We start from the raw sequence: 19,849 nt of genomic DNA, 5'->3' as shown, positions 1-19,849 counted from the left end.
AAGCGCAAGAAAATATATTAATGATAGTGCGAACCGCCACTTTTATCTTTACACCGCACTGTTTCCTTTTTCTTTCACCAAATTGCACAATTCACTTTTCCGGACTGTCTGACGTGCGTGATTAGTATTTTTTCCACCCTCGATAATTTTCATCGAATCGTTTCTTCACACGCGCATTCACACGCACGCTCACACGGCTAGTGTCAAAGAGCGGTTTGACGTTTATGGTTCGAATTGTCAAAAGTATGCTCGTGAAAACGTTTGTAGCATTGGGTTGAAAACTTGCTACACGCGAAGAGTATGTCACTTCCGAGTTCAAAAATTGTTCAGCGATTTTGAAAATTGTGTACCGCGGAGACTCAGCAAATAGCGTTTATACAGAACCATCCGCAAAACATAGTAAAATCCCAACGACCCCAGCCAGTACCATTTTATCTTTCTCAATTTTTTCTATGATCAACCTTTACTAGTTCGAATCCATCGACACATTTCTCACGGAATTGGTACGAATCCCAACACAAGTTCGCAAGCAATAAAAAAACTCAACTTCGTTCAGTTATGAGCTAATAAATAATGTTGCTTTTGGGTTTCATTTTATTCGCATCGTTTCATACTGCGCTGTTTCCAACAGCAAAAAAAAAAGAAACTAATCCAATGGTTCCAGATTCAAAAAACGCTATATGCCCTTGTTTCATCCCCGTCTGCACCTTGTGATCCCGCCGGAAAGGGTGGCACGGAACGGGCGAATGGCATTCATTGTTATTTATCTCTATCTCGCGTTTCACACTTACAAAGGGACTGTAAGGATTTCCCATGGAGGTTAATAAATTGCTTCGCTATAGCTTCGTTAACGCCCTTTTGCCCATATTGCTGGCTTTCAGCCGGCATCATCAACATTTGTCGTCGATCGTTTTGCTATCAAAAAATCTCTACCGCCTTGTTCTCTTTTCTCCATTCCCCACAAAAGCAGTTGTACATCGAAAAAACTCGGGAAAACAGTAGAGTACACCCTGCGATGTGTTTAACATTTCACACACGCCACACATGCTGCTGATTTACTTCATCAAAACGGTCTCTCCCTCTCTCTCGATGATGGTGGTAGTGGTTGAGTTTTGTTGTTTGTTTATCTTTTTACAAATTAAAAGTTAATCGGCTTGCCGAAGCTGGCGGCCGTATGCGCTTCCCTTAGGGCTTCTGCACAGGTCGGGTGAGCATGGCAGACGCGTGCAACATCCTCAGCTGACGCACCGTACTCCATGGCGAGGACAGATTCGTTAATCAGCTCACCAGCGGCCTAAAAATGTAAATAGTGTCGGTCAAAGGTCAAGCTAAAGCTAGCAATTCATTCTTCCCTTCCACTATCTTACCGGTCCAATGATATGCACTCCGAGCACACGATCCGTTTGCTTATCTGCCAGCACCTTCACGAAACCGTCCGTGTCGTTGTTCGTCTTGGCACGAGAGTTGGCCGCGAACGGGAACTTGCCGACGTTGAACGCGACACCCTCCGCCTTCAGTTCTTCCTCGTTCTTGCCCACCCAGGCCACCTCAGGGTGCGTGTACACCACGCTCGGCACACAGTTGTAGTCGATGTGTACGTGCCCACCGAGCATACCCTCCACGCACACGATACCCTCATCTTCGGCCTTGTGCGCCAACATCGGGCCATGGATACAATCACCGATCGCGTAAACGCTTGGAACAATCGTCTGGAACTGACTGTTCACCGGTACCCGTCCCCGGTCGTCCTTCACGATACCTACATTCTCCAGGCCGAGTCCCTCCGTGTACGGTCGGCGACCAACGCACACCAGCAGCACATCAAACTCCAGATTCTGCTGCGAACCATCCTTCACGTTCTCGACCGTCACAGTAACACCGCTGCCTCCCTTCGACGCACTGATCACCTTCGTGCCGAGCATGAACTTCATTCCCTGCTTGGTGAGAATCTTCTGGAAGTTCTTCGACACCTCCTGGTCGATGCCCACACCGCCGATCGTGTTAAGAAATTCGATGGCAGTCACCTCCGCCCCAAGACGGCCCCAAACCGAACCGAGCTCGAGTCCAATAACACCGGCACCGATCAAACCGAGTCGTCGCGGTACTTCGTTCAGCTTGAGGGCACCAGTGGAGGAAACGATCGTTTCCTCGTCCACTTCGATGCCGGGGAACGGTGTTACCTCCGAGCCGGTGGCGATGAGAATGTTCTTCGTGTTGACCGTCTCTTCGCTACCGTCCGCCTTCTTTGCAACCACCGTGTTGGGGCCAGTAATCGTACCGAATCCGTTGATGTGTGTTATTTTGTTCTTCTTGAAGAGCTGCGCGATACCACCGGTAAGCGATTTGACCGCTTTCGACTTCTGGCCCATCAGTACGCTCAAGTCGAGACGTACATTCTCCACGAGAATACCGCGCGAGGCAAGATCACCCGAATGGGCCATGTGGTAGTAGTGCGAATTGTTCAGCAGTGCTTTCGAGGGGATGCAGCCCACATTCAAGCAGGTTCCGCCGAGTGTGTCATTCTTTTCAATGCACACGGTCTAGTAAGAGAAATGGAATATGAGGAATGTATTAGGAGAGCAAAACGGTTATCGTTTTAACTGCTTAATGCGATTATTCTTCGTTCGTTATCCATAAACAGTGTGAATTGTGCCCATAAAAGATCACCTTATTAATACAATCCACCATGTAGAAAAGAAGGCATATTATCTTCCCCAACGACACGGCTTTTAAGCTTTACAGTCCCTAATGCTTATCGATCTATCACACATTACGTAAATCATAAATTAACCATTAACCAAAACCCGAACGAGAATCACAGCTGACCGAGTATACCACATGGTATGGTTGTTTAATTATAGGCGCACTATGGAACGAGACACATGTGTTGGCAACATGCACATACAGGTCAAAAGAGGACACATATGTACCAGCCATCTCGGCATCCGATACGCTAGGAAGGACTCTTTAAGGAACTATTTATAACCAAGCCAGTAATGTAGGGACATCAGCGATTGTGGCCACTACACTTTCACTTGTTTGTCCACAATGCGTGCGTGCGTGCGTGTCTGTGACCTTGGGATCCACAGTGTATGTTATTACGCGCGTCATAAACACATCTGACGTCCATACTGCGAATGTCCGCAAACAACAACAGCACCAGCAGCAGGTCATGCCTCCACTTTATCACAACCGAATAATCATGTGTATCAGCTCTTATCAGCTGTCCGTTGGCCATAGTCGACGTTCTGCTTCTGGTGCTCTTCTCTCATTCCGTCACGCATTTCTGCTACTCACCTTCATACCGAGCTGTGCGGCTTTGATGGAGGCAACATATCCTCCCGGACCGGAACCGATAACCACCAGGTCGGCATCGTGTGTCGTCGAGTAGTATCGGCCATATAGCGCACCCAGCACTGCGCCATGATTTCGAAGGCTTGCGTTACCCTACAATAAGAGAAAGGAACCGGGATGACGTACACGAATCGAAACCGGTGGTGTGTAATAGTGGCGTGTTTTGGACGGATTTTCATAACATTGTGCACGCTTTCTTGCCGATCCGACCTTTCATCATGCCACTAGGTTGGCATTTGCGTCGTCCAGCAACATAATGCCATCGATAATGTGGCAGCGATGATTGGTGGGGATTGCATAATCGATCCCTTTTCTTCTACCATTTAGCGAGTTGGTACGTATAGAAAAAACCGTCGCATACGTCGCACCACACACCGTACCTCTCTTGGCGCACGCACTACTAACCTTGACGGCAACATTCACCAAATATCGAATGTTGGACTGCATGATGGTATAATGCTGATACGAGCAGCTACCGGGTAGATCCTTCCGTTCCCACTATACGGCGCACAGATTGGAAGAATGCTTTTCTCAGGTGGTCAGTGCCCCGCGAAGGTCCGGTTCGTCGTAGGGTGGTTTCGTGTGCCGCAAAAAGTCCACTTCTCACTCGCGCAATACCAAACGGCAAACTTTTTTCTGATTCGCGAATCTGCTGACAAACGTCAGTGTGACGTTTCGTCATTTTGACGTAACAATGCTTCGTTGAGTTTTCAAACGAACAGTGGGAACGCCACATGTTAAATCCACAGACACACTTGCAGCCATTGGAGCGATTCTCCAAATTTTAAAATGTTTGCTTTGCAATGTTCGCTATTCAACAATCCCTGTAGAAACTTCATGCTCTCAACAATATTCATGTATAATTTATGGGATAAATAAAAAGCTTTTCAATCTAGAAACACGTTAAATTTCCCTTTGCACTCCATACACTACAGAGCATAGAAGATAAAGGAGACACTAGAACGATAGACTTATCGTTTCGGATAGTTCGCCTGCAGTTTTGGAACAACATGAAAGCTTTTACGAACATTGTGCTTTATTCTTTATTTTTACATGTTTCTCATCGATCAATTATAGTTTTCTAGCCACATTGCTTCCATCAGTTTGGCATCGTTGGACGGGGAAGTGTTCGGGAGGAGAAATACATAAAATATGGTGTGGGTACTAGTCCTTCTCGCTACGGGGTGAGTATAGAAGGATATCTTTTCTTTTTTTCCATGCGGCTGTAATCTTGTTGCAATAATAGTAAACTGGTTCATCATACAACGTGCCTGCTGCCTATTAGCTAGAGGAAAACGTAAAACAAACCTACAACTTATAAAAACTGCTGACAGTATGTGCAGTGGACGGGGAAATATAATTTTACCACGAAAGGGAGCAGAAAATGGGGAGGAAATGGGTCAAAAGTACTTTATCAATCTGTACAATTACATCGCTGCACACTCCGCAATGTGTAGCGCGATCACACTAGCGGTATTGAAATTAAATTAAAATAGCATTGAAAAACAAAACACATTACATTAAATTAGCTAATCGAAAGGACAGTAAAATGACCGCGAGAGAGTGCTACTTTTTTCCAATAGAACGCTTACACACTCTGCTTCCGAGAATCGGGACGTACATCGTGAGAAGAGCGTGTATCACGTGGCTTAACCATGACGAGAAGGAAGGCATGAGTATTTTGCTTTGCATCGGCATCACCTGTGACGAAATATTTACAAGCGCGCATACAAGCGTGCAGTGGCTACATGAATCGAGGAACGAGCAGTATGTAACGCTTTCGCCGCGATCGCACTCCTTCATCCAACGAACGTCTGGTTCTGGCACGTTGGCGCGGAACGTCCAGATAAAACGGATCGCTCAGAACGTCACTCTCTTTGTACTCGTCGTACCCTCTGACTGTGGCGGTCGTTTGCGGTGCCTTGGGACGAGCCGTAGTGCTGACCGCTGGGGTGGCAGTGCTCGAAATGGAACCGCCACCGTTGCTGGTGATGGAGTAGTTGATCGTACGACCGTGATTATCCCGAATGGAGGTACTGGTCGTTACGATCACTTTTGGATGGCCGGGCGGCATCGGCGATACACCGACACGAGACGCCGAAGGCTGCACGCGCGGTGGCGAACTGCTACTGTGGCTCTTGTGATGCTCGTTGTTAATGATAAACCTACTAGTGTTGCTGGTGGTTGTGCCACCTCCTCCGTTGGAGAGTTTCTTAGAGCTACGATCGTTACTACTGCTAACGCTACCACTATTACTGCTGCTGCTGCTACCATTATTACTATTAACTCTATTACTGCTAGAACTATTAGCGCTAGGTTTAGTATTAGTTCTATCGCTCTCACTTCTCGTGCCACTGGCAGTTTCCTTCGGGAAGCGATCGTCACCCGTCTTGCCGGGTGATGCATTCTTGGCGATAACAAATTCACTATTGGTGTTAGACTTAACGCTATCTAGGCTAGGATTTCCCGGTTCCGAATCATCCCCCTCGGAACTGTAATCCTCATCGTACTCGTACTCCACCACTGGATCCTGCTCCTGAACACCGGCGACGTGCGTTTGCTGTCCATTGTCGACCTTACGGTCTCCGGCCCCTATCTGCTCCTTGGAAGCGGCCGGACTCTTTACCTGGTGGTGAAACGGAGGATCGGAACGCTTCAGCTCCTTGTGCTGCGGAATCTGCGTCAAATCTTCTACCTCCGTGTCAAACTGTAGCGAGATGTCCTTCTGGTTGCGCAGCTGCTGCTCGAAGGGTAGATGCAACGGTACCTGAAAACGAACCGGATACTGTCCGGGGTCAGAAACGGGACGTAAAGGTCGGGCATGGTGCAAGGTGCGAAACGTGCGTCATATCACTGGTCAACACTCACCTGAGGCGGTGGTTGTCTTCGGTAGCCTTCGAAGCGTTCCTCCTGCTGGTGATGATGATGATGGTGCTGCTGCTGCTGCTGCTGTTGGTGTTGCTGCTGTTGGCGCAATATATCCTGCCGCTGCTGGGGTGACATTTGAGGGGCGACCGATTGCGGTAGCTTGAAACCCTGAGCCCTCAAGCGGAACGGTGTCAGTGGGGAGGCAGGCGAAGGCAATACTAGGGGCGACGACGAGGCAAGCAGCGGTATTCTCTTTGGTGCTTGTGTTTGCTGTTGCTGCTGGCTGGAACCGAATCCGGTCGCTGCGGTAGCGAACGGTGAACGCTGCGTCGGCGGTGGTGCCACGGACTGTGGTGCATTTTGTTGCTTCTGCTGCTGTCGATTGATCTTCTGGGTGTGGAGCAGCAGAAGTGCCTGATGATTTTTGATTTCGGCTTCATGCTGCTGGACTTGTTTCTGCTGCTGCTGTAACGCCTTTTGTTGCTGCTTAACGGCCGCTTCCTGTTGACGTTTTTGCAGCTCCTCGTGCTGCTTGGTGATGGCTTGCTGTTGCAGCAACTGTTCCTGCTGTTGACGACGCTGGTGCTCCAGCTGCTGCTTCTGTTTGTGCGTCAAGGGTGGCTGAGACGGTTGGGATTTGGGTTGCGTAACACTGACGGGTGGCGTTGCGCCATCATTACCACTACCGGCTGGTCCACCATTCGCACTGTTCGCAAGGCCCGTCGTGTGCGTGGTCACCGTGACGTGCGAGTTGGTGACGGTCAAGGTACCACCGTTCTGGAAGTGCTGCTGTTGGAAGGATACGGCAGGTTTGACTCCACCACCGGCTTTGGTCGGTGGTTCCGTTTTTGGTTGATTGCCCTGCTGTTGTTGTTGAAGTGTAAACTTCTGTGGCGAAAAGCTGCCCCCTTCTTCCAGCGCTGGAACAACAACCGAATCCTGGTCGGCTGTCTTCTCGTCTGTATACTCCTCATCCTCATACTCGTAGTCTTCCTCCTCGGATGGCGGCTTGCGAGTAGTGCTCGAGTACGCGTGCATCGGTGTCGCAATCGTTGAGGATGAGATGGGCTGTGTGAAGCCCTTGTTGCCATTGTTGAATACGAACCTTCTCGACGGTGTCGTTGTTGCCGGTGGTTTTGGAGTCGTAGTGGTAGTCGTGGTAGTTGTGGTTGTCGTCGTACTAGTGGTAGATGAAGAACCACCTCCTTCACTACCATCTTCTTCTGAGCTGCCATCTGTAAAGAGTAAGAGTGCGCATCTTAAAAAGACTAATTCCTGTGCCTCACACCAGTGCGAAAAGGTTTACCATCCGGCGAAGGAATGATCGTGTTGCCGTACAGCTCCAAGTTAAGATAGTAGAACTTCTCCGACTTGGAGCAATCGACTTCATCGACACGCTCGCATACGCGCGTCTCCTGATCGAATACCGTCCCGTTCAGGCACAGGAACTTGATGTCCATCGGTTCGTCACCCTGCCCGATGGTGCACACGTGGAACATCTGACAGGATGCCTCCAGATCAGCATAGTATCCACCGATCACTTTGCCCGCGCAGGTAAAATTCGTCTCCGGAAGGTTGTCAAAGTCAAGGTACTAGACAGCAGATTGGAGTAGAGTCAGTCGTATAAGTAATATATAGGAGCAAACGACACCTCAGAATACCATACCCCTGGTTCACCCATACAATCCACGCCGAAGAAAAGCAGCAAAAACGCGATGAACGTCCCTGAGGTGGAAGAAGAGATGTTAAATGTTAGCTGCTTATTTGAGCTGGTTTTATGGAGGTCTTTAGACGTAGTACAACTTACCTTGCGAAAAGGACTGCAATATCTTTAGAACCTTCATTCTGGATCGTCGCCGCATCTGGAAGATACACCGAAACGGAAAGAGAAAGGTGAGAATGGTACAAGAATTTGGATCAAGCGTCAGAATTCCACCATAATTAACATGAAGTGTGTCTTATGCGGAATTCGATCGTTGATTGTGGTTAAGAAATCCATTCAGTACATAATGTGCGTGCAGGTGCCGAGATTAGGAAGGCATTGGTGTGGCGAAAGAAAAAAAAACGGCGAAAACGGAAGAAATTCCATCCATTTCCATTCGTACCACACAGAACCAAATCGAATCTCGTTAGGCTCCCCATTAAAAGTATTGCACCTGCTTTGCCCCACACGGAAGGTTCGAGCCCTACCGCCGGCACATGTGTGTGGAGCGGCGCGCTGAGTTGGCAAGTGACCGAGTCGTTGGTTAATTGAAACCAAGCCCACAAACGGAAAGATACGACGAGTACATGGATACAATTGGTTGCGGTCGGTGCTGGAGTTGGGTTTCGTCTGTTTTTCGCCCTCCCAATCGGTTCCCCTTCCGTACCACCCCACAGGATAAGTTGACCCCCGGCGGGTCTTCCCTTCGCCGCTCCATGAGCGTGGCTGGAGTTGGGTTTTCGTACGCGCGGGGCACCTGGGAAACAAGGGCAAATTTGCGTTTCCCACCCGGTTTCGGTTCATTTGGCTTCCTGTTCTGCGGTGTTGGTTACGATTGTTCAGCGCAGAAGAGTAGGCCTTTTTTTCCCACCCGTAAAACAGCGCTCCCGCCTATTGGGCGCATCAATCCGGCGGTGGGCCGGACATTGAGGTCGCATAAAAGTAAGTTGTCACTCGCCGTACGAAGGGAAGGTGAAAACGTTGCGTGAAGGCGTTTGGAGCTTTAATGCGACGGAAACAACAGCGGATCCGATCTGCATTCATAATCGATTGGATTCTGCGGTTTGTCAGCGGTCGTCTATGAGCGGCTTAAGATGTGCCAGCAGATGCCGTTTTCTGTTCTTCTGAGCTTCTGGGGGTTGTGTCTTACATTTCCGATTCGGAGCGTCTTTTGCCTTGCTCGCTGTGTGTGTCTCTTTCATTCGGCATTTCTTTGTACAATACGTTGCCTCTTTTTTTTGTTTTGACCAATTCCCCTTTTGAACACTCTTCGTACGGTTACAGGTGACGCTAACCTACCGTAACATCCTGCTGCACCTGATACCAGACACATGGCGGGGTTGGGAAAGCGCCACCGCGGCATGAATAGCAACAGGGAAGATGCTCGCACAGGCTCTGTGTGACTGGGAAAGTGCGACTTTTGCTAAAGGAAAACCGCGAAAAATTCCCCATCCCAGCGTAATCGATACCCTTAAGCACAAGAACGAAGCAGGAACGGACTACGCCCCGTTTGGGAGTCCCTTTTTTTGTATCGTTTCTTCCATTCCTTTTCGGGAGCTCCTTCGGTATCGTGTTTCTCCACACACCTCAACGGTGTTGCATGCAGAGATTACGGTCAGAAATTATGAATGAACCGCGCCGCTACATCTTCCTCCACTGAATCTGCCTTTCCTAAGATCCAGATGGAGCAAGTGCACCAGATGATTGTGATGCTGGTGCGAGAGTACCCACGGGTACACGATCGTACTTTAAATCTTGTAAATGTAGAACACAAGGCGGCGTTCTTTCACGCGCGATTCAAAACCAGAGAAAAAAAAAACATATGTTCCGAACGGATGCTTTGGTTCTATTGTTTGCACCCGAAGCTATCTTTATTTGTACTTGTGTCACCGCTCGTTTCCGGCTAGAATTATGCACAGCTCGTGCCCTATTGTATTCCCTGGTGGTGCCTGGTGTCGCACCACGATGATAAACGGTTTGCGCGAAATGTTTGCAAACTGGCAGCAGAAAGAGCTGCGCGTTTTTGGGGTTAGCACGTGCCACAACAACAAGAAGGCGCCTTTTGCAAACGCCTCTCGCCGATCTTTCGCTGCGCTTTTGGTACAATTTATTAACCTAGCGTTTGATAATGCTGAACCGCTTTCCGACGGACGGTGGCTTGTTCGGACGCGTGGTTCACCCATTCCATGGCGATGGCGATTAGCGACGGTGCATACATACGATATTGAACAGTTTCTAGCTCGTTGCGCTTCCCCTTTGTAAGTGTGCACCTGTTGACCCTTGGAGGACGCTATAATTTGTAAACAATTGCATAGACACACGGTTGCAGAGGAATATAAAGATGGTGCCCGACTACTTCAGAAGAATGGTACGACGAAACATGTGCATGGGTTAGTGTGTGTGTGTGTGTGTTTTTTTTTTCTTTATCTCCAACATATCTGCTTGTGAAATGTGCCGTGAAGCTGCTTAATATACATAGATTTATATGTATTATAAAATTCCTTTGGGAACTTAAAACTTCATAGTCGTACAGTGAAGAATGACATTTTAGAATGTAAACAACAATTAGAAACATTTAGGATTAACTAAATTTCTTTTAGAATTTGTGAAGACTTTTATGTAAACATTTTAGAATTAATTTACATCGTGACTTTTTTTTCTTTAAATTAATCTAACTTCCACAACGGTTGTCTCATGTTTTTCTATTTATTCACCCGCTTGTTACCGTCCAACGGAATGATCGACAAGGTCGATAACACGAACATGGCACCATACGGGAGAAAAGGACCCTACAGGATATTCTTCCAACGTTTTTTTTTTGTTGTGTGCCGTCTGTTTGTTTCCGAGTCATGCGGGAAAAGGGTAAAAAACCCCCTCTTAAACGATCGCTCCAATTTGGAGGGAATTCCGAAGACCCTTCGGCTTACAGTTGGCGGTTGTACACTTTCTCCGGGCACTTGTCGGACTGTTGCAATGACAGGTACTTGCTGGCTCTTATGTACTATCAGCCCGTCCCTGCAGAGAGCGTCTATCCTGGGGGCGGGGATCTCGACCAGGTACATAACAAACCTCCAGACACAGTGTCGCACATTCGAAACCTACGATGAAAATGGGATCGCGATCACCGCAGCACACAGTTTTCCAACTGTGTTGCTTCCCAATCCCCTGCCTTAGCACTTGTTCTCGCTCCGTTGCGTTCGAACCCAACGAAGTGTGAACCGTTGCACAAAACTCGACTGTCGGAGTGGTAGTGAGGGGGGGAGCGAGGGGGGATCAAAAAACGCTGGCTAACGCTAACGGAGCACGTCGCTCGGGTGTACAAGAACTCCCGGCATCGGCCTGCAGCGGGTTGCAATAGACAAAATGTAAGATCATTCCTTTCGATTTCGATCGGCTGCTCGTATCGGTCGATCGAATAGAATGTGGAACAAACATTACGAACCATTTTTTAGAAACCTTTCCCAACAGTGAATTAAATTTCCTCGGCGAAAGGGTACTATCGAACAAACAAAAATCTAATCCGAAAAATTTATCCGATTATTTTTATTAAGTCCGAAAAATCATCGAAAAAAAAAGAGTTGCTGTGGGTTGTGTGTGGTGTTTTGAAAGGAATTTATTATTTGTAAAACAGATCAAGAATATCGTTAAATTCAAGGACTATCATGAGGTTGAGAGGTTCTTTTTGTGAAAATATTCAGTGTGATTAAGATAAACGTGATCCATTTTGGTGGCTCAGAACAAAGTGTCGCGAAAAAAAGGAACTTAACATGTCTCACTTAGTTAATGCTTGTTTCCATTCTATACTGCTAGAGTATTGGCTTCAACATGTAAAGCTAAGTTGCGATGTTGTTCCTTTCCTTTAAAAAAAAAAATTGTAAAAATTGTATTTAATCAAGGTTTGTTCTGCAAGCAGATGTTAGAGGTTTGGAAAAATACATTGAAGAATTTAATTTCATTACTTAATAATAAACTTTCAAAACCACATAACAAGAACATTTTTCCAAAGAATAATTACCGGAAATGGAGGCAACATTCGTTGAAAGTATAATTTAAAAAAGGTTTTTTCGTACACCTTGGACAATCCAACGCCCAAAACCGACATTGGCCTTCATGGTTGGATGCGCGCCCGCGAGCTGATAGCGGTCGGGTTCGGTGGGAAAAACAATTTTCAATTGTTTGCAAACCAGTGCCGAATTGCCACGCATCAACCACATTCCGCTGCTTTACAGTTTGTCAAGCAACTGTGGTGCGTTATTTCGATGCGACGAGCAAGCCGTGTTCGGTTGGCTACGAACCGAAGCGCAACGAGATTCACTGTCACGGTAGGCCATTGGGTTGGGTTAAATAAAAAGGTGTGCGGCTTCGCTTGTCGGTGGGTGGATGACTGGACCGTGGCCTCCCCCCCAAAGAAGGGGATGTGGAACAAAAAAAAAACACATTCGGTTCCGGTTCTCTGCCGACCTGGTGTTGCAAAGGTAGGAACACTCGTTCAGCGTTAGTGCTTTTGTCCGTTTACATAGCCGTGCGGTCACGCGTGGCGGGAAAGCGAATTCAAATCCAACGCAAAACCCTATGCCACATTTGTAAGGTTCCGCATGCGAGATGAACGGTGGACAAAGCAAACGAGAAGAAGGGGAGTTTTCCAACCGCACGGTGGCACGGAAGAGATACACACGCATCAGCATCAACACTTGTCTCGATGAGGGTTTAGAACGAAGAGTGTGAAATGGAAGAAAAGGAACGATCCACCTAGAGAGTAATCCATGGGAGTTCGTTTATTGGAGTTATCTGTAATCGTACTACTGAAATGCATTTATTTTACTGACATAAACGTTGTAACCTGAAGCTGCATTTGGAATGCAACTCAGATCACTAGTTTTACTTCAGAAAGCTAGAAGTAAAAATTGCAATACTTTTCCTTGTGAAGGACCATAACCAGCGAGGACACAACAGTCTAGCCAAGTTTACACGCTTTTTTCCCGATCTTATTACTTTGACCCCGCAGCAGCAGGTCATCGGTGACCCGGCCGGTAGCAGCAGGTGAAAGGCCCTACAATAGACGTCCCGAAGCAAAGCCACACCAGAAGCGAATCCTTTAATTGACGGTGCTGATCTAGGTGCGGCTAGCGCGAAGGACTCACCGAAAAAAGGACACTGCAAGGACATTACATCAGTCAGATACACGCACACACGCGACGCGACAATCATAATTATCATTTGCGCTGTCGTTGTCCCTTGCTTACGATAGCGGCGTTACTACATGGACAGTGTATGGATGTCCTTACGGTATGTAGCATCTTCCCTATCTTGTCCTACAGCACATTTGGGGTTGCCGGCAAACAGCTGCTGGTTGGGTTGGTTTTCACTCAAAGTTGCTACAGTCGGTAGGTGCTTTCGCCGTTTTCGATCAAATGTTCCGGAAGGAAGTTTATTGCGCCGCGTACAGTCGGGTCCCTCCTTTCGGCGGGTGTATAGCCCACTCTGTGCGTGTATGCGTCCAATTCCACCGGAACTGAGTCCGGGGGGGGGAGGTTGTTTTTTTGTTTTCGTAGTGAACGAGAAAAAGAGGGTCGAAAGTGCAACGTACGCACACTCATTAGGGAGTCCTGCGGATCCAGGACATTCGCTCTTCCCGCGAGTCACATGTTGTGCCTGGTCATAGTAGAAAACCAGTCCCGTCATTATTATCCTTGCGCGCTGTTCTTTCAGCCAAGGTTCGTCCCAAGGCTGCATAAATTACCAACGTTTATGATCAACGGTATTTAACGTCAGTTTCATTCGTTCCTTCGTAGACATTCCATTTCGGCGGCTCAAGTCGGTGTATTTTTTTTTTTCGTTACCTTCTCCTTACCTCTCCGTTTAGTGTTACTGACGACGTTAAGGGTTGTTTCACTCCCACCCCCTGGTTGCCACCCCCATTCCTTTTCATCGCGTGCCGGTGCATTTCACCTGTTGCACACTTGCTCGACAGCCGTTCCGGTACCGAAGGGTCGCTTTAATTCCCCTTCCCGGATGGTATTATTTATTTGTTTATTATGGAAACAGTAAAACCAGGATTAAGTAGCAACCCACGAAAGAAAGCTCTAGGATAGATCATAAAACTTGTTCACATATATGAACTCTAGGGTGTGTTTTTATGTACCGATTGTTCAGTTTGAGAGTCTAGAATGAAGAACAATAAGCATAAAGATAAAAAAAAACTATTTACAATTTGAGCTTCTACAATAAACCGTTTCATAAATGTAGGGGACATTTGTAAGGTTCTACTCGCTCGAAGCAAAAGCTTTTATAGTTGCGAATGGAAGCTTTTTCGAGTTGTGAAACGGAGCTTTTCAGATGAAAGTTGCACATGAGCAAAGCTGTCGGGTCCGCTCCCTTTTTTCCACATTTTAAATGAATTTCCCTTTTGTTCTTTTAAATTTTTATAATTCTTTCGAAAGTAAGCAATAAATTCCACTCAATTGCAGCACTATTGCTTGATTTGTTGTGACAAAAATTATGTAAATAGGACTTCAGTTTATACTGATCAGTGCTGTCCTGCAATTCTTCATATCATTTACGTGCAATCTGTCAAATCATTATTACAATTAAATATAATTTAATTAATAGATTAATTATAATCGCCGTCCACACGCTATCGTCACGACAAAACCGACAAAACAGATAACAGCAGCAGTAGCGCTGCACGGGTAAAAATAGCGCCCCAAAAGCTCATCAACTTAATGAGTTAATTCATTGCCGCTTGATCGTTACCCTGCAATCAACGGTTTAGCGATCGGCTGCTGCTGCTGCTTAAACGCTCTGGCAGAAGATTAGCCCACCGCCTGTACATAGACACGACCACACTTGCTGAGGTTTATCCGTACCATTACGACATCCGAGATCGGTTTAACGTGGTGCTAATGGATGTACGACGCAGGTGGGAACGGGAAAAATAAGTGGATGGCATAAATGAGGCATTTGATGCGTGATGATAAACGGAAAGGGAAAGTGTTAAAAATGTAAATATTTTTTCAAAAATAAGAAATTTTTGGGGATATTAATATGGGAGATATTGGAGTAACAGAAAATCTTGATATAGAAATAAATATCGCTTTGATAAAATATACTTTTTCATTATACGATGAAGATCGGTTATATAACACCCATGGCCAGTTCTGGGGTCACTTAGTGTAATGGACGGAATTTATGGGTTTCTCTATAAGTAGATCCAGTTTGCAAGTGGGTCTGCATGAGCACGTACACAGCACTCCCCTCCCCCTACCATTCCGTACTGGCTTATCGTTCTCCCCGGACAACTTTCAACCGCGTTGAATCCTTTTTAGGTAACGAGATCAACTATCCGGTCCAAGAAACAATTAATCCACTGATCCTGTGACAGTATTTACAGCAGCAAGGACACGGCGGCCAGTATCGGTAGACGGCTTTAGTGTGTTTTGCTTGTTAAAGCTATTGTTGCACCATTGTTTAATACGCGCGAAGTGACATTTTTCCTTGTGCGCCCTGCAATAACCTCCCCTTGGAGATATAATACACATCCAAAGACCTCCACTCATCTGGTTTTGCAGCGTTCCAGAATAAGTGTCGCGCACATGCCGGCGCACATTCAACGAATGCCCGCGGACATAAATAACTGTGCAAAATCTTAAAATTGTTCCCCGGACGGTACAAGTCCCCGTTTGGATTGCTATCAAAATAATTGCTATTGGTACGCTGGTACGTCCATTTAGAAGAAGCGGAGGCTTCAACAAGAATTTCCCAATTGCCATTGGACCGCCTTCGCCCGGGCCCGGTTCGAAGGTGTAATCTGACCCTTCGCTCTATGTCGGACATCTTCGTACAGCAGACGGCGGTACTGGGGTCTGAGAATTCTTCGCAACCGTTAAACGATGGTGTGTGCCTCGCGGCGGCACCTTAACCCAGTGCGGCGAGGTTCCCTGCGGTATACTCCAGCTTCTAACGGTATGTACGCTACACTCTCTGCTGGGTTTAACACCGAAAACGAGCATCGGTATTTCTGTAATGAATGCTAATGATACTTCTCTTTTTCGCTCGGTGTATTCCTGCGACTTCGCAGCACCATCGGCTGCGAGGTGTGCATTTTTATGCTTAATTTCATGTTTTCTTCGGTTTTTTGCCCTCCACATTGGGATGCTTTCCTGGGGCTTCCACAAACCCAATCGAACGATTCGCTTCGATCGTTGGTCGGTGGCCCACCGGCGACGACAGCACTGAAATGGCGCGACCAGCCGGCTGCAGCACTCTTCTGCCATGCTGGCGATGTTTGCGCTTGGGTGGAAAGATTTATGTGGGAAGCCTGAGCGTGAAGCCCCGGCCTGTGTCGCGAGTTATCTAAACCGCGTCGGTGACCATTGCGAAAGTACGCGAACGCTCACCACCTACGACATGCGCGCTTTGCACGAGCAGGATATGGTCATAATGAGATATTCATTGGACGCTTCGTTTACGGTTGGTATTTAGCGTTCTTAGTCGCTGCTGGAGCGTATCGCGGAGTGGGGAGCGATGTTAGTCTCGCGGTAACCTTTAACCTTCCACGCGAGATTTTCGTTAGCTTCATCAGTCATAATCAAGCACACCCGGGCCGTTCGTCGCTGTTCGGGTGCTAAATGTCAGATGACCCCCGGGTGCTATAAGTGAACCCCAACACCCAACCGATACCAATCAGGATCCAATCAGGATGCGAGGTCTCGGGAATCGATTTTGGAAATGTTCCTTTGCTCATTAGACCCGAATTCGGATGAGTTTATATGAGGGTGCATCATTAGCATTTCCTTGCGGATCAGTTTCACCATCAACCCAAGTCCCGGTGGTCTTATCACAGCAGAAGAAAAAGGTCAGCAGGTATTTGTGTTCTTTCCAAAAAGGCTTACGTAAGCGTCGTTCATCCGTCTAATGCTCATCAGCACAACAATCCTCAAATCTTGACAACCATATCCAATCTTGTCGTGGCGTACTTTCCCCACTCTCGCTTTGCGTTTCATTTAAGGGCAGCAAAGATTTATGTTGCCTATCTCGTCTGGGAAGCATTCAATTAAATTTATTATTATGTCTGTGTTGGTTTCACAATCACAAACATTCCGAGTGCAACAATGATGTGCCGGTGTTGACCTTTCTCTTCATTTCCTAAACTGTATGAGTCGTCGTTTGAGACATTTGCCTAACAGTGGATAACGCAACTGTCAAAAAGGTATCCAAGGAAAGCTGTATCTTGTGTGAAAGTAAACACGTTCAATTTTGAACTTAATTAATTACATTCATTACACGGATATACGCGGGTGTTTGGCAGTGAACTGAGCATTACCAGGTTAATAACTTCACGCTAACTTACGAATCTAGATCTCGATCTCAGTGGGGTTCTCAGCTACTTTTCAGAATATGGACCGGATTGATGACGTGCTCAACTTTGAACAGGTCAACAACAAGAAGCTATAAAAAAGAGAGACCTTATGGAATATGATTGGAATATCCGTGTATGTCTATTCCTTTGATATGAAGGTATGCTAACATACAGGTGTCTTTCAGGACAACAAACCTCAATAAAGAACTCCGTACAAACAAAACAAAGCATAGAACAAGAAGTGCATGACCAAGAAGTTTGTAGGTGAGCATGAGCTGAACTTTTTGTTTGAGATGAAATTGTGTCTACGTCCAATGTTTCTGACAACAGACAATAGCACATGTTAAGTTGAAGAAAACGGTTTGCAGACCATCCTTGAGAATGTATCTACCGGAGTTGTTGCCTCTAAAATCAAATCGAAAAGTCATTTAAAGTATCTGATAAGTGATTAAGCCAGATTCATCATACATACATCCGGGAGCTAGTGGAATCTTCCAGTCACTAATGTGTATACAGGTGTTGTCCATGAAAATTCCAATCGGTCGTCTATGTTTGCTTCTGAATAATGACTGTTTCGTGAATCAGCTAAGATCGCTTTTCGTCGAGTTCCACCTCAACCATCTGGCACACACCTTGACTCGCACCGGTGATCCACATTATCAGCGTAGTGATCATCTCGTCTGATAGCGTGCGGTATCTTCGTCACATCGCCAACACCAAAAGATCCGGCCAGAAGCGGATGATTCACTAGCACGATCATAATCGAGTGTAATGACACGATCGCTTCCACCTGATGTGGTTTCAATTGTCGATAAATGTGTTATCGATGTCCCTGTACAGGAAAGTATCGGTAAGAGTACACACGGTGATTTACCCGTGTGTTAAAACGTGTGAGCCGGTATACACACGCACACACCGACAAATGACAAGCAAATACTTGTAACAGAGAGTGCAATTTTTTGTCCGCTCGGCTCAAGGCAGCGAAGGAGATGAATCGCACTGTTAAAACACTGCGGGTTGTGAAATGCTTTCAAATAAAAACAAAGAATTCGTACAAGGCAAAAACAAACACTCGCTGTCGTCTATGTATCAGCGAGGGTGTTCCACGTTTCTTCACAAGGAACCACCTGCGGAAGATAAGATAAGCGAACGTTGCATATAAACAGTACGGTACCGCGTCTGTCAGTCAGTAGAGCCTGCCTTGCGATCTGTTCGATACTTCCACTTGCGATCCACACAGAAGTGTTCCAATATTTTTTTGTCCGCAAGGAAATTTTAGCAACGAAGAATGAAGTTCGCCACCGTGTTTGTTGTGCTGGCCGCCGTGCTCGGTAGCTGCTATCTGGTCAGTGCGCAGACGCACAACTATTTCTTCGGTGCCCGCGTACCGTACGACACCCTCGTGAATCAGACCACCGTGATCCAGACGAGTTCGTTCCTGCGCGTCAAGTCGCTCAACGTGGAGTACCCAGGGAAGGGACAGCGTGGCCGCAACATTACCGCCATCTACGTGTACGATCGGCTCGGTTCTGGCCGTGGCGGGTTCGCCAGCATTACGAAAGGTGGCATCGGTCAGAACTACACCACCATTCATCTGAAGACGCAGCGCGGCAATGGCATGAACTTCCAGGTGGAAATCTATGGCCGATAAATAAACTGAAGGATGTCCAAGTTGCTTGTGAAATACGTTGTAAAAAAAAACACACACACATAAAAAAGAAATAGATCATATCTGCTAACATGATTTTATATCAAACCTGCCCTCTCGCGCGTAGTATGTGAAGTACAACTGACAGTGCAAGCAAGATGGCGTGAGAAAGATGGTATTCGTTTGTAAACACCTGCTCCAAACTGGTGTGCCAGTGTGCGCGGTGTGACAGTTGCCGCTTATCAGTGAACGCGCTTGGATGGGAAGGTGTTTTCAGCCACACTTAATAGTTCGTCAGTTAACTAAAAACAAAAAGGCCGAGTTTCAACCGTGATGATTTATTTCGGTAGATGCACAAGGTGTGATTGTTTCGCTTGGCTCGACTTTGACCGTGACCACCGCACAGGAAGTTTGATAAACCTGAAACATTCACTACTTAAGTAGCTGAAACAAATCGGAGCTGGCTTTACGTTCGATGAATAAACATCAGTTGGTTTGGATGGTGCTGTGTAGCGTGAAATATATCTGCTGGACATTAAAAATGTGGCATCGGCACCACGGCAACATTGTGCAGCATTTGTGTTTCTTGAAGTTGTTTTTGGTGTGTGTTTGTGTGTTGGATGCTGCGAGCTGGAAGAGGTTGTGGCGACCAGAGCATCGCAAATAGCCAAGACACAAAATAGCGCCACCTAGGCAAAAATGAGGGTACTAAACAAATTGCTAGTTGGGAAGTTTTGCCTGGACACGACGAACACAATCAGTCCTTTGTTCCTAGGTAAACCCAAACTAGCAACCGGTAAAAGCTAGAACAATAAGATCCTTGTTTGTAGGAGAGGAACGAAGGAATACTCGAACAAACGAAAAAACAGACAGGATCAAACACGAAAGGAGACAGGAAAGTTCGAGACATGGCCAGCAC

The 19,849-nt window shown here is 46.7% G+C and overlaps 3 protein-coding genes across 3 annotated transcripts; 1 reads left to right on the top strand and 2 right to left on the bottom strand.

Annotated features, from left to right (window-relative positions):
* Positions 1-1,124: 1,124 nt before the first annotated feature.
* On the bottom strand, positions 1,125-3,801 carry LOC128708408 (dihydrolipoyl dehydrogenase, mitochondrial). The gene is made up of 4 exons (XM_053803384.1): positions 3,760-3,801; positions 3,298-3,447; positions 1,368-2,540; positions 1,125-1,294 (listed from the first exon to the last, which is right to left on the bottom strand). The coding sequence occupies exons 1-4, from the start codon at positions 3,799-3,801 to the stop codon at positions 1,139-1,141; spliced, it is 1,521 nt and encodes a 506-aa protein (XP_053659359.1). The 3' UTR covers positions 1,125-1,138.
* Positions 3,802-5,098: 1,297 nt separating this feature from the next.
* On the bottom strand, positions 5,099-8,084 carry LOC128707672 (myb-like protein Q). The gene is made up of 5 exons (XM_053802630.1): positions 8,030-8,084; positions 7,889-7,947; positions 7,529-7,814; positions 6,223-7,457; positions 5,099-6,139 (listed from the first exon to the last, which is right to left on the bottom strand). The coding sequence occupies exons 1-5, from the start codon at positions 8,082-8,084 to the stop codon at positions 5,099-5,101; spliced, it is 2,676 nt and encodes an 891-aa protein (XP_053658605.1).
* Positions 8,085-18,570: 10,486 nt separating this feature from the next.
* On the top strand, positions 18,571-18,933 carry LOC128709537 (probable salivary secreted peptide). The gene has a single exon (XM_053804542.1). The coding sequence runs from the start codon at positions 18,571-18,573 to the stop codon at positions 18,931-18,933; it is 363 nt and encodes a 120-aa protein (XP_053660517.1).
* The last annotated feature ends 916 nt before the right edge of the window (positions 18,934-19,849 follow it).

This window comes from Anopheles marshallii, chromosome 2, assembly GCF_943734725.1.
Source record: "Anopheles marshallii chromosome 2, idAnoMarsDA_429_01, whole genome shotgun sequence".
NCBI lineage: Eukaryota > Metazoa > Arthropoda > Insecta > Diptera > Culicidae > Anopheles > Anopheles marshallii.
Note: the sequence above shows the minus strand (reverse complement) of the source record. Positions and strands in the feature narration are given on the sequence as shown.